Source organism: Elaeis guineensis, chromosome 4 (genome assembly GCF_000442705.2).
Source record: "Elaeis guineensis isolate ETL-2024a chromosome 4, EG11, whole genome shotgun sequence".
Lineage (NCBI taxonomy): Eukaryota > Viridiplantae > Streptophyta > Magnoliopsida > Arecales > Arecaceae > Elaeis > Elaeis guineensis.
Window position 1 is genome coordinate 64,348,976 of NC_025996.2, and position 20,522 is coordinate 64,369,497.

At 39.5% G+C, this 20,522-nt stretch overlaps 1 protein-coding gene across 1 annotated transcript; it reads right to left on the reverse strand.

Moving 5' to 3' along the window:
• Window positions 1-5,879: 5,879 nt before the first annotated feature.
• Window positions 5,880-7,248, reverse strand: LOC105061522 (uncharacterized). Its single transcript, XM_010945600.4, has one exon. It carries the CDS (start codon window positions 7,174-7,176, stop codon window positions 6,085-6,087), a length of 1,092 nt encoding a protein of 363 aa, XP_010943902.1. The 5' UTR covers window positions 7,177-7,248; the 3' UTR covers window positions 5,880-6,084.
• Window positions 7,249-20,522: the final 13,274 nt, after the last annotated feature.

A 20,522-nucleotide genomic window follows, 5' to 3' on the forward strand; every position in this document is an offset into this window, starting at 1 on the left:
CCGTCGGGAAGGAAAGTGGAGGGATGGATTTGTATAATTTTTTTTTGAAGGATAATTTTGTTTAAAATTTTTTTACAACATTATCAAACAATAGTAATCTAGATAGCCATCTCTCCCTAAGGCAATTCAAATTACCTCTCTGGAGGTAATCTGAATTGCCATCCAAAAAGCATACCAAATACAGTAATCTGATGGATTTATGTTAAATTGCCAGTAATCTAAATAGATTGCTTGCTACCAAATGCAATCCAGAGAACAAAGCAAAATAGATTGCTGCTACCAATTGCACCTGATATTTCCTATCAAGACCGAGAGTAGAGGGGGCCATCAGAGGAGAATAAACCCCTCGCGCCAAAACAAAAACAACCAAAAAGTGAAAAAACATTGGCATGCAAACCCTAGACTTTAAAATAAATAGCTTACAACTTATTTAGTGGAACAACCTAATCAAACAAAACAATTGAAATTAGACATAGAATCAAATGAGTGCACTTAAAGGGTAACTTGTCATTAAGTAGCAAAAAACATTAGCTCAGTAACATTGCATCTTTAAACTATCAATTACAATGAAACATCACATTGGGCTTTTGCATCACACAGTTGTACTCCATTGATATTCTTAAAGCAGCATTTTAAACAACAATACATTGTATTGGACAGAAAATAGCACCGGTACAGCTTGAAACCTTCCAACTTGAACTCCTATGCATATCTTTTTGGCGCAGCAGTTTGGTTTGGAGAACTAGCTATATATCATTCAACATGCAAACTAAGATCAATAGAACCTGTCATAAGTATATTAAGGAAACAAAGAAAATAAAACAATCCATGCATTTTGCCGCTTGTTCATTGTACATTACATTATTAACTCCTTAAATAACTAGAATATTCAACCTGGAGAGTTAAAGCCATCTCTGAAATCTCACTCCTGCGAATGCTTGTTCCATTTTGGGATCCTCTCATATCAAGTTACTTTCCATGACTTTAATATATCACCGAGCCATATCTAGTTTGTTCTGTCACATCTTAATCCTTTTTTCGTGTATTGCTTGAAATAGATCCACCAGCAGATCTTCATAAATAGAATGTATTAAAAATGAATATATAAATGATTCTATGTGTTTTGATTTCTAAGCTTTTTAAGAGAACCACTTGTCCATTATTGCACCTGAAACCATGTGCAATTCAGGCTACTAATCATAAGAGATGCTAATAAGGACAAATTGAAAAATACAGCACATCTTCAGAAAAATAGTGTTTATTGCAAAATTAATTCCAAGTGGCTTTGCAAAGAGACTTCACTAAATCTATGTTAACCCACATCTCGGGCTGGGTTTTTTCCAAAACAGATTTCTGGAAATCGTGTTTTATGAAAAACAGGAGGTGACCATTCTTCATTACTCATTTTTAAGTTTTTATGACTTCCTAGTTTTGGCAAAAGAAGTTTTAAGAAGAAAAAACCAAACAACATTTTCTGTGAAACAGATTCACTTTGAATTTTTTATAAATTTGTTTTAGTAAAACTTGTCAACCCTACAGTCCCTCATGATTGATAACATGGCGGTAGATATATCCACCCAATACCCCTTTTCATTAATTAATTGTTTCAAATATAACTTATACAAATGCTTTCTATGCATTTGGTTTCTAATGTTTTAAGAGAACCATTGTTGAAGCACTCCTTTCAAACTACTCATCATCAGACATGCCCAGAAAGATACAAACTAAATATTGCAGAACATCTTTTAAGTTAAAAAAAAGTGTGATTGAGTAATTAATTTCTGTTGGCATTAGGAAAAAGTAAACTTCATACCCTAACTCTAGCTTCCAACGACAATAAAGATTGATAATTTTTCAGTTGATATATCCACCCGATGTCTCTGACTAAATTGTGAATTTACAGCATAAAGTTTCTAGGAGATGAGATTCATGGAACAGAAACAAAACTCGCTTCCTCAGTTTAAGTCATTCAATAAGAAATTGCCAGCAATTAGGCCATATTCTGATTGGCTTCATTGTTCTATGATATTCTACCCTAGATGCAGTCTAATGTAGGATTATCATAGCTCAGGAATTTTCAAAGGTTTCTCTACTAAACAAGTTGGCTTTGGATGTGTAGGACTGAGACCATCCTATCAAAGCAAGTGCTTGTGCAGCATGAATCTTCAGAATCATGAGCAGTATCGACTTTGCATGGACAATGCAAGTTTCTTCTCTAATCTTTTTTTTTAATCACTTTAAGAGTCATTTATTAATGCATGGGAGAAAAAAAGAATAAAGTTGTAATTCATCAAAAGCAAGACATCACAATACAAAATCATCAAAGCATGAAGGGAATAGAGGACCCAATGCAACTGACCTCCAAACGGTATTATGCTACTTGGAAAAGTTATCATAGGAGCGTATTTCCACTTCTTAGCTAGATCTTAGATTGTGTTTGATGTTCATTGAGATGAGAGATGAAACTTCAGATGAGGAAGAAAAACTGAAAATTGTGAGTTTAAAATAAGACAAGACTGAGAAGACAGAAGCCAAGATGAGAGTACACTTTATACATCCTCACCAACCCATTCGTTATTAGGAACAAAGACGATGCACACCATAATTACATATCTGTTCAATTTAACAAAATGTATTACTCTTCGAAAGCACTTGCTATACTATCACCTGAAAAATTTGGTCACCCAATCAGCCTTCTTATGGGCAGTTATACATGAACAAGGAGTTTAAATACTTAAGGTAGACCTTGTTTACCACGTATAACACCAATAGCCATGGATAGGAGCACCATCTATATGCATTGCCTAACTTGCCCTTTACTAAGCATGCCCCACAATAGGACATCAACAGCATAGTCAACCAAAAACATAATAATCGGGCTTATATTTGTTTTATCCAGATACCATATGTCGTATAGTCTGAGTAACATTTATTTTTTCCAATAAAGTTATTCGACATTAATTTGTTATATAAACTGTACAACTAGGCAGTATGTATTCTTTTATGACATTCATTTATAACAATAGTGCATCTACTAGAATTCATAGTTATTTTTCAGAATAAGAATTCACAGTTATGATGTTTATAATAATCAAATTGGCATCCTAATGGTTCAGGACTTCTATAAAAACACAAATTTATGCTTTGGTAGAATTGTGTATCAAGGTGGCTCAAGTATTGATTTTATATACATAAAATGATCAGCCGTGACAATTATAAGTGCAGAGAGCAAACTTTAAACATGACCAACAGCCAACAAATCAGTTGATCCCGAAAGGACTTTGCCGGTACAATACTAATAGATCCATACCTTCCAAATATACCATATGAACATTTATCCTATGAAATCCCTCTAGGTCACTTCAAATGAGTATGAAAGCAAATAGGAGCATAAAACCAAAGGTTAGGGAACAAGAATGAATGCAGGTACTGTTTGTTCATAAAAATTGAATCCCCCATTAATGGCTAACTCTTTTTCCAAAACAATACCTTATCTCCAACCTTTCTAAGTGAAATCGTTCTTTTCTGCACCAATTCCTCAAATAAAATGTAGTTCAGTTATCTATCCAATTTTCTTTTTCAAAAAAAGACAAAAAAAGCAACATTGGAATAACACAAGATGTAAAGATCCAAACTGCTTGAGAAATCAACTGGTACAACTTTTCTATGGTATACCAGACATCAGACATTCCCTTAAATTACCAACTTCCACACAAGGACTTGACAGCTGGTCTGCATGGCATGATACACACCATGCCTGTTGCTACACATGATTTGGAACATAATAGCATGGTATAATAGAAAATTATGCCAATGCTAGGATAGCCTGCCACCTGCACATGGTATTTCAACTTTTGCTCCCATCCATGGCACCAAAGTTAACCATTTGAAAAGTTATAACAGCAACCATCATTTTACACACTCTAGCCTTGTCAGCAGCTCGTAAATAGCTGAAAAGCACCATTTGCATGTGTTTCCTAGCTCGCCTTTAACATTCATTCCCCACAATAGGACATCAGCAGCACAGGCAAATCGAAATTTTCCCCTTTGATCCCCAAACCTCCAACACTCCCCCCCCCCCCTCCCCCCCCCCAAAAAAAAGGAGAAAAAAACAGACACACACACACACAAACGAGGTTAGGAACCAATTTTAAGAGACAAAACTTTAATTGCACTACAGCTCTGGCCAAATTCCCAGATCTTTTCCTTTTCAGTACTTAATTGAAGTCTAAACTTCTAAATCCCAACCATCAACCTTAACAAAACTTTTAAAGCTAGATCATTCTATCAGATCACTCTGTCTTTCTTGCTTTCATCTATTTTCCAACCAAGGCCAAGGTCATTCTGCTAATTTTTCAAACTTAGAAATTGATATTTAGAAAAATTATATGCAGCATAATTTCTATTTTATATGTTCCACGTTGAGGACCCCATGACAGAATATACACACCTCGGTGCTGAAGAAGGTAATGCATTAACATATCCCTTCAATGGATAGGAGCGTAGGATTTCACCTGAAATCTACAATAAGCAATGAGACATCACAAGGCATCGTAATGGAGCTTATGTTTGCTGTCTCCAGACATCGTATATTGTATTGTCTGGGTAACATGTATTTTCTAAATAATGTTATTTCATAATATTTTGTTTATAAACTATGTAGCTAGTGCGATATGTGTTTTCTATGACATTCATTTAGAACAGCAATGCATCTTCATGAATTCATGGTTATGATGCTTACAGTGATTAAACATGCATCCTAATGGTTCAAAGCAACTATCTATATTATAAAAAATACAAGTTTACACATTGACTGGGTTGTGCATCAAGGTATCCAAGCATCGACTCAGTATCATACAATATGAGTAACATGATCAGCCTTGACCACTATGAATATAAAGAGCAAGCTTCAAACATTGCCAACAGCCAACAAACAAGTCAAGGCCTCAGGAGCATTGCTAGTGCAACACCAAAAGATTCATATCTTCCAAACAAACAAAATGAACTTTTTCCTTATCTTTACTATCTCCCCGATGGAATGTGTCTAAGTCACTCCCAATAAGAATGAATAAAAATAGCAGGATAAAAGTGGTAGTTAGAGAACAAGTTTGTAACTACATATAATTTGTCAATACAAAATTACAAATTATCCCTCATCAATATCTAACTCTTTTTTTTCCAAGGCAACCACCTTATCTCCAACTTTGTTTTCCAAGAGAAGTTATTGTTTTCTTCTACAAATATTCAAATAAAAGGTATTACAAGTTTTGCCCCTTTTTACTTTTTTTTTTTACGAGATAGTTTAGATTAACAAAATACAACATGTAAAGCTCCAAACTGCTTATGAAAGCAACCCTAACTACAATTTTTCTACACTAAACCAGAATTAGACATTCCCTTGGATTACCAACTCCCCTTTATGGATTTAAGAGCCTGTCAACATAGCACAAATGCATGTCATGCCAGTTCTTGCCAAGCATTCACATGATTTATGACAAAACAGCACAGAATCATAGCAACCTTGCCAATGCCAGGTTAGCATGTGACTAGCACATCATACTTCAATTTGTTCTCCCATCCATGGCACCAATGTTGACCGTTTAAAAATTTATGCCCACCACCATCATTTTTTCACACTATAGCCTTGTCAACAGCCCTGTAAAAAGCTGCAAGGTCCTACGGAGCCAAAGCATCTTGAAAATAAAATAAATGTAGAGTATGGTTCAAAATTAGGCTGAATTGTTGGATTAATAGAAGCCAATTTGTCAAGAAAATTTCCAAGGTTAAAAAATCACTATGTACTTTCCTTGCACATGAAACAGCAGCAATTCTTGGTTAAGTTTGAAAGGAGCAACAATTGTAAAACAATTCCAGAGCAATTTGTTTAAAAACTCTCGATAAAATAAATATACCATAAACATGGATGATAAACCTACATCTAGCATTAAACATAAGTAACTAGTCCCTGCAAGTAGTTAAGCAAAAACCCCAAAAGACTCACCTTACCTCGGCTTCTTCCACCTACAAAACCATTACCAGTTCTTAATCTCACATATACTATAAATTTCAGAACAATGACATGATTCATTCATTAATGTATCCCTCCTTGCGGCCTTCAAATCCTGGGCGCATGAGCTTCTTCTCCCTCTTCTCAATCCGCCTCATCTTCTTCTGATGGATCCGCTCCTTTATATTTTCTGTCCTCTTCTTCTGCTTCTCCACCCTAAGCTTCTCCACACTCTCCATCCTCTCCTTCCACTTCTCTGCGTGCTTCTGCTGCCTCTTCTTCTCCTTCTTTATACTCTCCTTCAATAACTTTGGATCATCGTGAACCTTAACCCCAGCAGCTCTGCTCACTGCAGTCTTCCAAGATTGTTTCTTCGAAATCTTCTCCCCCTTCTCCGGGTCTTTCTTTGCCTCATCGAGCTTCTTCGCCCTCTCCAAAGCCTGCTGCTTGGAAAGCTTCCTCTTTTTCTTCTTGTTGTCGTCGTCACCTCCAATCTTGACCTGGCCGAATGTTAAATCGGCAGTATCTCTCCCTTTCTCTGGCTTCGCCTTCTTTTTCTTTCCCTTCTCCTCTTCCGACTCCTCCTCTCGCTTCCGCTTCCCATGAGAAGAGGGCTCTGCCTCTTCTCCTGCCTCCTTATTCTTATTCTTCTTGTTTTGCTTGTTCTTTTTCTTCTCTTTCTTCTCCCTTTTCTTCTCAGACGGCCGGGTGTTTCGATTTGACCGGAGCTCCTCGATCCGGCGGTGGAGTCGCTGCCGGAGGTCCTCGTAGGTGATGGAGCGATCGTCGGCGACGACGGGGCGGCTGAGGTTCTCGTCAATCTCGGGAGCCTCGTCGCTGTCGCTGCCGCCGTCGGATGATTTGTCTGCGGCCTCAAAGATGCTCTTCTTTAGGAGGTCGAGGGTGGTGGCGGATTTTTCAGGGTCGAGGCGAGCGCGGCGAGCCTTCCTGACATTCTCGCGAGACTCCTTCTTGGCGGCGGCTTTGGCGGTTTTGCTAAGGCCTTGGAACCAGGGCTTGTCTTCGTCGGCGGGGAGGTAGAAGCGGGCCGGGATGAGCTCCACGAGGTGATCGAAGTAGACGGAGTGGCCGTGGATTAGAGTTTTCAGATTGCTGTCCCCCGCCGCCGGGAAAGGCTTCTCGCCGCCGCCGCCGCTCCTCTTCTTCATTTTAAGGATTCGTGTGTGTGTTTGATGAAGCCGAAGGAAAGGGAAGAAAGTAGAGGGTTTTGGAGGGTACTCGAATCGACCGATTTCATCTTTTATTTCCTAGAAGTGGGCTTGAGCCGGCCCGAAGCCCATTGGATCGAGTCAGGCTACAGAGTAGGTCTGATGTTGCCTGGTTGTAGCAATCTTCGGAAAACTTCTTTTAAAAATTAAAGCAATTATGTATGCTAATGATAATTTGTGACTGTGAATGCAGTGGAATAAAATAGTATTTATAAGTAAATGTAATGTAAATGGGCAAAGACAAAATGCAATTACAAATACAAGTAAATTTATAGTACACCCAGCGTATATGTCCACTCTCCAAAAATACCTATTTGGAAATTCCAACATGATCTTCAAAGATTATTGTTTGATTGTTTTGGCAGCTCATAATTAATCCAATGGTTTTGTATAGATTTACCGGCCAAAATATTATCAAGTTTTTTAAGACTTAGTTAATACAACCGTCCAATTCAAGGCTTCGGCAAACCTCATTTACAAATTTTTTACTTACATGTTTCTATCTCAAAAAGTAAAAATAAGAGTTAAATTAGACGAGCTGTTGCTCAAGAAAGAAACACTACTTGGAGCTCAAGAAAAATCGAAGTTGATTGCTCTTTGGAGTTTGGACTTCTTTTTTTTAATGAATAAGAGGCTCTTTGATGATTGATAAAGATATACTCAAGGTGCTCAGTCAATAAACATTTTTAAAGAATTGAGTGCACTCTTAAAAAGATGGCTTATGGGCTTTAAACATTCATTTCACTAATTTTCTTTATTTTCCACTATTCACTTCCAATCTCTTACTTTCTAATTTGATTCAGTGTTAAATATCTTCATTTTGATTAGAAAGGATAAACTAGTCATTATAAAAGCCAAAATGGCCCTTGCAGTTGAATTTTGCCCATTGAAAATTGTCAGAAAACTAGCCATTGGGTTGTTATCCACAGAAGAGTTGACTCATTTACTTCAAGGGTCGACTCATCAGTTTTTAAGGTTGACTCGCTTGACTGTTGAATCAACTCATGAAGACTGCATTTTGGGGTATTCTCTATCTTTTGCTTTTGGCCATTCTGGGGTCAACCCATGCAAGTGCTGGGTTCGACTCGCTAAATGTCATTTTTGAATACTTTCTTTTTTTCGCTTGCAGCAAATCTGGAGTTTACTTATGTTAGAGCTAGGGTTGACTCATGAACTTTGCCAGTTTCTTCTAACATACCAGAGTTGACTCGTGGATTCCTGAGATTCAACTCTTGAGACTTTCAAAAATATGGGTTCGACTTGTGGACATCAAAGGGGTCGACTCGTGGACATCAAAGGTCAACTCTTCAAGCCAAAACTTATATATTTGGTCTTTAAATTTTTTTGATTTAGCTCATTTGAGAGGTTTTCTTCATTCATCGAATGGTTCGTTGCGAGCATTGAGAAATCGCACAATCATTCTTAAAGCACTCAATTGTACCATTTGCACTCAAATAATTTATTATTATCAAAATTAAAGCTTTGAGTCAATAATTTTCTTTTTTTTATGATGACAAAATCTTTGAGCACTCAATCACAAAAAATTATGTGCATTTGATATGAATAAACACAAATCAAGCATCCTTGGCTTAAAAGAAATAAATTTTTAACTTACATTGAGTTTCATGATCTTGATACTATTAATTATGTACTTTCATTTGAATATGGTATAGAGATGAAATTTAAAAGAGTAATGCTCCATAAGAATAAAAATCAAAAAAAATGCTAAGATCAAATCATTTAATGCTCCCTTTTTTTTTACGATATTTGCTCTAAAAATGATGCTTACTCCCCTTACTCATTGTCTCTCTTTATTTATCAATAAATTCTTCCTCCTTTTGTCATTATCAAAAAGGACATTAAATAGTATCAGAGTAAAATAAAAGTGACAAGGCTAATGTCATAACTCATATCAGAGTAAAGAGAGTAATACAGTACCAGAGCAATCTATGTTATTGTAGAACAATAATATCTTTTCTTGTAGATATCATCCTATATCAGAGGATGATAAATAAAGTTGTATCTCCTAGATAAACCTAACACATGACACAACTTATTTCAAAGCAAAAATATCTCAAGACACATGGCATATAATATATATCAGAGCAGTATAGTAAAAAGATGATTTTATTGATAATTTAAATCAAGTTTAACATATTACATAGATAGTCTGAATACTAGACAATATAGGCAAAATGGACTAAGATCCTAGAATCCTAAATAGAGGATGCAGAAGAGCTATCTAAAAACTAGATGGGAGACCTCCTAGATTTATAACAAACTGAAGGCCTAGCTGAGGTGGAGGGTCTAGTTTGGGTAGAAGGATATGTCGGTATGGTCGCCCCAAGCTGCTATGCTCCCCTTTCCATCAAATCAATAATAGTGTATAGAGATATTGTAATTGACTCTGTAATGTTCTCTCTACTTTGACATGATGAATCAAGTCCAACATTTGTCACTCTATCCTATCACTCGTAATAATGATCAGATAGACTCTAAATAAACAATCCTTTACATCTGAACCTCCAACAAAAAAAAAATATTTGAGACATCATGCCGCAACTTGATGAAGAGTTAACATATATGGCACGAGTCTGCTATTAGGGTGTTCAATAACTCTAGTTGCCATTGAAAATCGGGTTGCATACCCATCGATTAATCAAAGAAACAGTGAAATTCAAAAACTTAACCCTCACCTGATCTTGAGCCCAATCCTATCTTCAGCCCGCATATAGAATGGTTGCTTCTCCCTTGATGCAACTGAACCACTGTATCCAGTCAAGAATAGTTAACATTTGAGAAGGCACGATATTCTATAATGGTGAAAGATCCCTCGACTTAATATTATTGAGGAGATTTTAAATTTAGGTCTCATTCTTAATTAGTCATAAATGTTATGACTAACCTAGTGGCATGGGCTAGCTCGAATCATAAGGAAACCAAATTTAAAACTTAATCACTCAAGTTAGCCAAGTAAGTATGATCATTGGGAGGGTTGCAGATGTTGCCTTGGATACTATTTATTCATGAGCAGGTAAGCATGATCCTATTAAAAATCATGATCCAGACTTGTCCTATACACCAATTGGTTATTAAGAATTGAATAGGTCAGCCTAGACTTGGACTCGAACTATTGAGCCAAATTAGATTTTTAAGTTGATCGACAACATATGGCTGTTAATTGATTTGATCAATCTACAACTATTGGATTGGTTATGAGCATACTTGATCCAATCCTAATCAACTTTTGATTCGATTTGATCAACCACTCAAACTAGATCTAATTGAGCTACCCACACCCATAACTCCATATTTTATGCGATAAATTAGATCTTAAATTCTTAATTTTAGATCTCATTAATTTTATATTTTAATTCTTAATTAAGTATATTATGAATATGAATTTAATCTAGATATTGAAATAATTTCATATCTAAACTACATTTTATTTTGTATCTCATACAAATTCACTGTCCATAGACATGAGTCAACTCATCCTAGATCCAAGTTGACTCATCCAATGAGTTGGCTCAACTCTCAGATTGAGTCGATTCAACTCTGACGAATAGAAATCTGTAAGCCTCAGTTTACACAACTGAGTCGGCTAATTTGCAAATTGAGCCGACTCACCAGGGTCTGAGTCGACTCGAATAAAAATTGAGTCAACTCTATAGGCATGCTAGCCACAAATTTTAATATTTCAAAAATATATATGCATCATTAAAGTTCTAGTTTAGATATGAAAACCCCTTTTCAAATCTAAACAACTAAAACATGCATCATAAGCAAAACATACTAGGATTTTTGGATCTAGAGTTTTGTAGAAAATTAAGTGTTTTCTCTTTTTGCTGTTTTTTTCATGAGACATCACAAGCGGTACCCTTACACACTATAAGAGAATCCATCGACTGGTTAAGAGAAAACTTTAATCCCTACTTCCTCTTATGATCGGATGGCCATGGTGATGTATCGATTTCGAGTATGAGATTGCTCAGAACAAACTAAATCTATATATCTCATATGCATGATTCAATCTACATATCTCATATGCAAGTATATATATCTCATATGTATAAAAACATGCTGATCCAAACTAAAACTCCTTTTAGATCTACAACAAACTTCAGATCTCATTTGAAAATAAGTCTGGTTTAGATCTATGATGTATCTCATACAAAAGATTCTCTTTTTACTGTTCTTCTTTACGAGACATCACAAGCAACCCCCCTATATGCCATAAGAGAACTCGTCAATTGGACAAGAGAGAGATTTTAATCTCTACTTTCTCTTATGATCAGACGGTCATGGTAATATACCTATTTCGAGTACTAGACTACTCAGAACAAACTAAAACTACATATCTCATATGCATAACTAGATCTACATATCAAATATGCATACATAAATCAAATATGATTTAGATATAGTCTTAAACATAATGATTTAATCTAAAACTCCTTTTAGATCTACTAAAAACTTCATATCTCATCTGAAAATAAATCTAACTTAGATCTATGATCACAACACTTGGCTTTGATATCAATTGGAGGGTCGGATTGCATACCTGATCGATTAATTAAAAAAATAGCAGAATTCAAAAACTTAAATCGATCTGACAACTGATTATAGATCTAAATCAGAAAACCAAAGCAAAAAATCAATATGCAAATGGGTTGTGATAATCTTATGATCACCTTACATAGGTAGATAAACATCGCAATCTGATTTTCGTGGATCTGAAGGAGGTTTGCTATTGAGCCGCGTATGTGCTCGACCTCTACAGGTATCCACTAAGATCAACCTTGGATTATCCTTCTTGTGAGATTTTCTGGATCGTAGATCAACTCTTGATCTTCCTCACGATCTCAACCTTGGAGAACTTGCTTCCTCCTTTTTTTGGCACAGGACAAGGTTTGTCTAACAACCTTAGACGTGTGGAGATAGGGACGCTCAACTCTTGGGCATGGAATAGGGTGGAGAGGGAGAGGACGTGTAGACACAGGGAGAGACTATGAAAATTTAATTTTCATCCCTTGGCAAATCCTAAAAAGCTGTCCCTTTATAGACCCTTGATTTGAATTCAAAATTCAAACCAATCGGGATAAAATTGTTGGTTGTTATTTCATAACAACTCATTCCATTTAATCTAATTTTTTTGTAAGAAAATCAGATCTAAATAGTATGTGATCTCTCTCAAATAGGTAAGTAAAGTGGGCACCAATACTTAACAGCCACTTGTCCTCATCCAAGCAAGAGAAGAAGGAGTGTATGCCCTTTCTCCCTTTCCTCATGCTGAAACCAGAGAGGGGAGTATGCCTCTCTCATTCCTCCACATGAATTCCAGTGGTGAGCACATCTGGAACATGCCAAGGCGTGTGCCTCTTTTGATCTCATCCAAAGGTGGCATGCGCCCCTTCTATAAAATTTGCACCAAGTCAAGAGAGAAAAAGAGGAATATGAGCCAACTAATTATCTTGACCCAATCCTATTGAGGCGCCCAATGTAGTGCCCCCTAAATTCAAATGGATTAGATTAGGACTAAGCAATTGACTTGATTAAAATCTTATCCAAGAAGGAATCAAATCCAGAGAAGAATTTGAATTTAACCATATGCTAGCATGGTGTGCCTAAACCCAATAGGATTTCATCAAATCTTAATCCAATTATGACTTTACAAGCCCAATTTGATCAATCCAAGATTAAATCTTTTATTGTGTGAACTCATAGGTTCAATTCTATATGATAATAAAATAGATCATGATCTCCATCATAGTATCATTAAAACTCTTTTCAATGGGTTGAAACAATTTCAACTCACACCCATAAAAGATCATTGATCCAGCATGATCCTAATGAGCTCTCACAATCTACTAGTGATATCTAGCAATATAGTGGCAAGCTAGCAGAACTGAAGGGATGAACCTCTAGGTGCAGTTACTGTGTGATTCGATTCGTCTATTATGAGTTTCGACGGGACAAAGGTTAAAGATAACTCATCAAACTTTATCCCTGTCATATGTTAGAATCAATCGATTCAAGCTTGATGTGAAATCTTGTGGAAATAATTTTTCATCATTCACATTGTCTTGGCCATAGATTTTAGGACTCAATCTCATGATGTACATAAGACTATCCTCTTCTATCGAGGTTGATAGATTCTATCTTAATACAATCCAATTTCTACAATGAACATATTGTAGCCAATATATACCTCAAGATGAACTGTCGATGCATCTCAGATCAGAGAACTAAATACACTACTGCAGCTATGAGTATGTCACTGATGAGAAAATAGATATCCTTGTGACTACTCAGGATTGATCACGCTTAGTATCCTTGTTCCTAATAAGTACTTATACTTTTACTCCAGTGTCTCACATCGTAGATTCAAGACTCATTTACCTTAAGAAAGCAATCATGCACCAATCTTTTCAGATCAATCATCATCCCCATGATGATCCTATGATCAGGAGTAATTTATGAGTTAACTAATAATAACATATATCTCAAATTTTCAACTCTTGAGAATATATGTTATTATATCCATTAACTCAATGGACGATTCATAGACACAATAAACATAGATGTGAATGAATAAAAATTTAAATTTTATTAATATATAAAAATTTAATTATAAAATTATGCCTCTAGAATGTGTATATGTGTCAACCAATTTGACTTTTAGAGCATACATCTACAGCTATGGGATGTTTGATGTACTAATTGGCTGCTTTCCCCTTTCTCAGCGCTCTCAAAGCTTATAGCATTGCCACTACTTGCTTTATGACTTCTCTCAATTGATTATCATCTAGTTTAATGGTCCTCTCGCTACTTCTCTTTGGATGCTCTGACTGAGGCTTCTTTGCTCCAATCCAGAAATATGGCTGCCATTTTTATCCTGAGACTGTGTAGCATCTCAAGTAAGCTGGGTTGGTGCATGTGGCATGAAAACCTAATATGCTTGCTCTGCTAGCTCAGAAAGTCCTACCTCATCCTTGCTTGTCTCTCTGCTTCTATTTTACTATCACTTCTCTATGTACTCAATGACTATCTATCTTATGATATTCTATGCAATTCAGAGAATGATCGTTGTAGGTGTCATTGTGCAAGAGGGTTGTTAATGTCTCACCCTCTAACTCCACACCTTGCTCCCTAAAAATAAGCATCAATACCATGTTGTAAGGAAGAGATGCCTTCAATCGGCTTGCTGCTTCATGCATAAGTGAGTGAACAAGAGAGAAAGAGATGGGGGATGGGGAGGGAGGAAGGGGAGTGCAAGGGAAACCTTAACCCTAATTTAAGTGTGTGAGAGAGAGAGAGAGAGAGGGTGGAGGGAGGGGCTTATCCAAATATAGGTGGTAGAGGGGTTGGGGTGGAGAAGTTCAAGCGGGTCATAAGCAATTTAATAGCCAAGGGAGGAGGATTTAAGTGTCCATGCTCTATCTTATTTTAATAGTATGAACCATGTTGCTACTTGACTTATCTATTTTGGTACATCTTATATTAACTGATTTGATATAGTTTAGTAAGCAATGGTCCAAGTAATGTGACATAAGGATAATTTGACATGATAGTTCTCTTTCTTCAACTCAACCCCAAGAATGTTTTCTTTTCTTTTCTTTTTAAATGATAGTAGCCCCTTGTTGTCACCCTTTTTGTCCTATCTAGATGAGTGCCAAGGAACTTGGCATCTCAAGGAACTCAATTAATTGACGGAGAAAGGCATCGAGTCTCAATGACAATAAGGTAGATGTTGGCAGGCATGAAATCAATGATAGATCAATGGAAAGGATGATGATGCGGATTTGGAGATTACAGAGAGGATGGAAAGTAGCATGGGTCAAGTGTCCTGATCTTCGAGAATTTTTATTACTATTACACCATCATTCGAAAAAGATGGATCTAATAGAGGTGTAGCATTGGGCCATGATAGCACTAGACGAGGTAGAAATTTAAGTTATTGCTACTTTTATGGTGGAAACTACTTATAGATTAAAACTAAATTAATATACAAGAATACATTAATTTATATTACTAAAAGATCCTGATGCAAAATAAAACTCTACTATTTGTACAAAAAAAAAAACTGCCTTAAAACATGATAACTACCCACATTGATGGTTGTTCCCTATGTTTGGCCTCTACTCTTGGTAGTTCTAATAACTGATACTGACCACCCTCCTTTACTCCATGTTCGTTATCATGATTTTTTTTAGCAACTAATAATCATTTCTTATTGATCTTAATTTATTCGAGGTGCCTGCATTGGCTATTTCTCTCCTTCCTCTGCTTATAATATGATCTCCTACACTTCGAAGATTGATTCAGTCACTTCGGTCTTTTATCGACCATCTTCACATACTTTGTAGTTAATTATAGCCAAAGTCTAATCTTTCAATCTATTTATCCATATTATCACTGAATCTTTCTTGTTCAGTTTGCATCTTTAGCCTTTGTGTGATTTATCACAGTCAAACTCTACTTAGTCCAACAAGAGTTACATGATTCTTGCATGCCTTGATTCTATCAAAGTTAATTCACATAGAACCTGCTTTTGGCCACCAGCTATATTGTTAAGATGGGATGTAAACACTCTTTTCTTTTCTTTTTTTTTTTGAGACTTGGACTATCTTTAGATGATTTCCATTTATTTCACCTGCTTGATAATAATTATAATCTTTCAAATTTTTTTAACATGTATACCCTTCTAAATATGTAAATTTAGATGAATACCCTCTTAAAGTTATTATTTGTATAAACACCTTCATAAAATCCTTATTTTGCATGTATACTCTCATTTTTCGTTATTTTTTGTATGTGCTTCAAAGTTTGTGATCAAAGCATATTTAATTCAGAGTATATGCTCGAATGTAGAAGTTAAATCTAGTAAAAATAATTTAGTTATTTTTAATTAAAGAGAGTGGCGAAAAAGATGAATATTATCATATTGCTTGATCTCATATTAATATCAATTTTTATAAAATAAATCATGATGCCTTTATGAAATTTTCATCTTGATGAACAAATAACAACTCCACATTTAAAAATCACTAGAAAAAATTTTACTGATCTAAATATCTATAATTAATTTAAATTTAATATATTTTAATTTTTTTAAAAATAAAAAAATATATGGATGTCATATTTATATCAAAATCAAATAAAATTTTAGAAATACCAAAACTATCATCCAATATTCCAACTTGACCCGTTGACCAACTCAAGATATTAAACAAAAAAAATTAATAATATTACTTGATTCTTTTTTTTGAACCTCTCAATTCAATTATCTTGTGAAAGATTTGAAGTTTTTATAGGATATACATATACAAAAAAAAAAAACATGCGAACTAAATATTTTATAAGTATTATATTATATATATATAATAAAAAATTATAAAATATTTATGTAATTTTGTATGCATACAAATAAAAAAATAATTATTAAAAGGTAAAATTTTATTATTTAAAAAATTTTATTATTAAAAGTTAAAATCTTTCGAGATCTGGGCCGAACTGGGCTAACGGTTAGGGATGGAAATAGGTCAGGCGGCCTGTCAGGGGCTTATGACCTGGCCTGCTATCGGTCTGGCCTGGTCTGATCTATTTATCTAAATAAGTCAGGTATAGGCTTTTAAAAAGATATGTTTAAATAAATAGATCAGGCCTAAAATTTTAAAACCTGGCCTGAAAGTCTGCAGGCTGACCTGTATAAATTATATATATATATATATGTTGGTGCAAAAATCCGCTTGCGTCGGAGAAGCTGGAGTCGAGGGAGTCGCGGTTGCCGTCGGGACCTGCAAAAGAAGTCTAAACCGGAGGTGGGGTTGCTCCGGCCAGACCCTCCGACGCTCAAGTCAGTTCTCTGCCTCAACAAGAATGGAGTTCTCGAACGAAGATTTTAGCAAAGTTTCTAGGTAAAAATAAGAACTTAGAGAATAACGTATCTGGGGTCCCCCTTTTATAGGCGGAGGGGGCAACAAACTGATAGCGATGCCTGTAACCGTCTGGCAGTGGGCCGTCCAGAGTCAGGAGGAGTTTGTTGCGGAGAGTAGTGGAGTAGACCCGTGGCTATCACCGAGGTGTGCCACGTGGAGTCTGCCACGGGGAGCGGAGCGACGTCCGTTGTCGCGACTTGTCAGAGAATGGAAGAATCGTGCGGTATCCGTCGCAAGAAGTGGAGCAGGATCGTGGCCATTATCATGGCCTGCCAGGGAGTGATGGAGCCGCGTGGAATCCGTCGCAGGAGGTGGAGTAGGATCGTGGCCATTATTATGGCCTGTCAGGGAGTGATGGAGCCACGTGGAATCCATCGCAGGAGGTGGAGCAGAGTCGTGGCTGTTGCTGCGGCCTGCCAGGGGGTCCAGGTCCATCGATCGGAGTTCGGCTGGGGTGTCTGGCGGAGAGAGGTGGCTAGCTGCCCGTCTGAGAGGAGCTTGAAGTCTGGCTCTCGCAGGAGCTCGGACGGAGTCTTCTTTCAGTTGAAGTCGGGGACGAGGTCTGGCTCCCACAGGAGTCCGGACGGAGTCTTCCCGCAGTTGGGGCTGGAGACGAAGTCTGGCTCCCGTAGGAGTTCGGGCGAAGTCTACCTGCAATTGGAGTTGGAAGTGAAGTCCGGCTCCCGTAGGAGTTCGGATGAAGTTTACCTGCAATTAGAGTCAGGGACGAAGTCTGGCTCCCATAGGAGTCTGGACGAAGTTTACCTACAGCTGGAGTCATGGGCGGGGTCCGGCTCCCATAGGAGTCCGGACAAAGTCTGCCTGCAATTAGAGTCAGGGATGAAGTCCAGCTCTCGTAGGAGTCCGGACGAAGTTTACCTGCAGCTGGAGTCGTGGGCAGAGTTCGGCTCCCATAGGAGCCCGGACAAAGTTTACCTGCAATTAGAGTCAGGGACGAAGTCCGGCTCCCGTAGGAGTCCGAACGAAGTTTACCTACAGTTGGAGTCGTGGGCGGAATCTGGCTCCCGTAGGAGCCCGGGTGGAGTCTGCAGGTGAAGTCGTGGGCGAGGTTCGGCTCCCGTAGGAGTCCGGACGAAGTTTACCTGCAATTAGAGTCAGGAACAAAGTCTGGCTCCCATAGGAGTCTGGACGAAGTTTACCTGCAGTTAGAGTTAGGGACGAAGTCCGGACGAAGTTTACCTGCAACTGGAGTTGTGGGTGGAGTCTGGCTCCCGTAGGAGCCCGGGCAGAGTCTGCAGGTGAAGTCGTGGGCGAGGTCCGGCTCCCGTAGGAGCCCGGGCGGAGTCTGCAGGTGAAGTCGTGGGCGAGGTCTGGCTCCCGTAGGAGTCCGGACGAAGTTTACCTGCAATTAGAGTCAGGGACAAAGTCCGACCCCCGTAGGAGTCCAGACGAAGTTTACCTGCAGCTGGAGTTGTGGGCAGAGTCTGGCTCCCGTAGGAGCCCGGGCGGAGTCTGCAAGTGAAGTCGTGGGCGAGGTTCGGCTCCCGTAGGAGTCCGGACAAAGTCTGCCTGCAATTGGAATCGGGGGCGAGGTCCGGCTCCCGTAGGAGTCTGGATGAAGTTTACCTGCAGTTAGAGTCAGAGACGAAGTCCGGCCCCCGTAGGAGTCCGGTCGAAGTTTACCTGCAGTTAGAGTTAGGGACGAAGTCCGACCCCCGTAGGAGTCCGGACGAAGTTTACCTACAGCTGGAGTTAGGGACGAAGTCCGGCCCCTGTAGGAGTCGGACGAAGTTTACCTGCAGCTGGAGTTGTGGGCAGAGTCTGGCTCCCGTAGGAGCCCGGGCGGAGCCTGCAGGTGAAGTCGTGGGCGAGGTTCGGCTCCCGTAGGAGTCCGGACAAAGTTTACCTGCAATTAGAGTCAGGGATAAAGTCCGGCTCCCGTAGGAGTCCGATCGAAGTTTACCTGCAGTTAGAGTCAGGGACGAAGTCCGGCCCCCGTAGGAGTCCGGACGAAGTTTACCTGCAGCTGGAGTCAGGGACGAAGTCCGGCCCCCGTAGGAGTCCGGACGAAGTTTACCTGCAGTTGGAGTTGTGGGCGGAGTCTGGCTCCTGTAGGAGCCCGGGCGGAGTCTGCAGGTGAAGTCGTGGGCGAGGTTCGGCTCCCGTAGGAGCCCGGACGGAGTCTGCAGGTGAAGTCGTGGGCGAGGTCCGGCTCCCGTAGGAGTCCGGACGAAGTTTACCTGCAATTAGAGTCAGGGACAAAGTCCGACCCCCGTAGGAGTCCGGACAAAGTTTATCTGCAGCTGGAGTTGTGGGCGGAGTCTGGCTCCCGTAGGAGTCCGGGCGGAGTCTGCAGGTGAAGTCGTGGGCGAGGTCCGGCTCCTGTAGGAGTCCGGACAAAGTCTGCCTGCAATTGAAATCAGGGGCGAGGTCCGGCTCCCGTAGGAGTCCGGACGAAGTTTACCTGCAGTTAGAGTCAGGGACGAAGTCCGTCCCCCGTAGGAGTCCGATTGTAGTTTATCTGCAGTTAGAATCAGGGACGAAGTCCGACCCCCATAGGAGTCCGGACGAAGTTTACCTGCAGCTGGAGTCAGGGACGAAGTCCGGCCCCCGTAGGAGTCCGGACGAAGTTTATCCGCAGCTGGAGTTGTGGGCGGAGTCTGGCTTCCGTAGGAGCCCGGGCGGAGCCTGCAGGTGAAGTCGTGGGCGAGGTCCGGCTCCCGTAGGAGTCCGGACAAAGTTTACCTGCAATTAGAGTCAGGGACAAAGTCCGGCTCCCGTAGGAGTCCGGTCGAAGTTTACTTGCAGTTAGAGTTAGGGATGAAGTCCGGTCCCCGTAGGAGTCCGGACGAAGTTTACCTGCAGCTGGAGTCAGGGACGAAGTCCGGCCCCCGTAGGAGTCCGGACGAAGTTTATCTGCAGTTAGAGTCAGGGACGAAGTCTGGCCCCCGTAGGAATCCGGACGAAGTTTACCTGCAGCTGGAGTTGTGGGCGGAGTCTGGCTCCCGTAGGAGCCCGGGCGGAGCCTGCAGGTGAAGTCGTGGGCGAGGTCCGGCTCCCGTAGGAGTCCGGACAAAGTTTACCTGCAATTAGAGTCAGGGACAAAGTCTGGCTCCCGTAGGAGTCCGGTCGAAGTTTACCTGCAGTTAGAGTCAGGGACGAAGTCCGGTCCCCGTAGGAGTCCGGACGAAGTTTACCTGCAGCTGGAGTCAGGAACGAAGTCCGGCCCCCGTAGGAGTCCGGATGAAGTTTACCTGCAGCTGGAGTTGTGGGCGGAGTCTGGCTCCCGTAGGAGCCCGGGCGGAGTCTGCAGGTGAAGTCGTGGGCGAGGTTCGGCTCCCGTAGGAGCCCGGGTGGAGTCTGCAGGTGAAGTCGTGGGCGAGG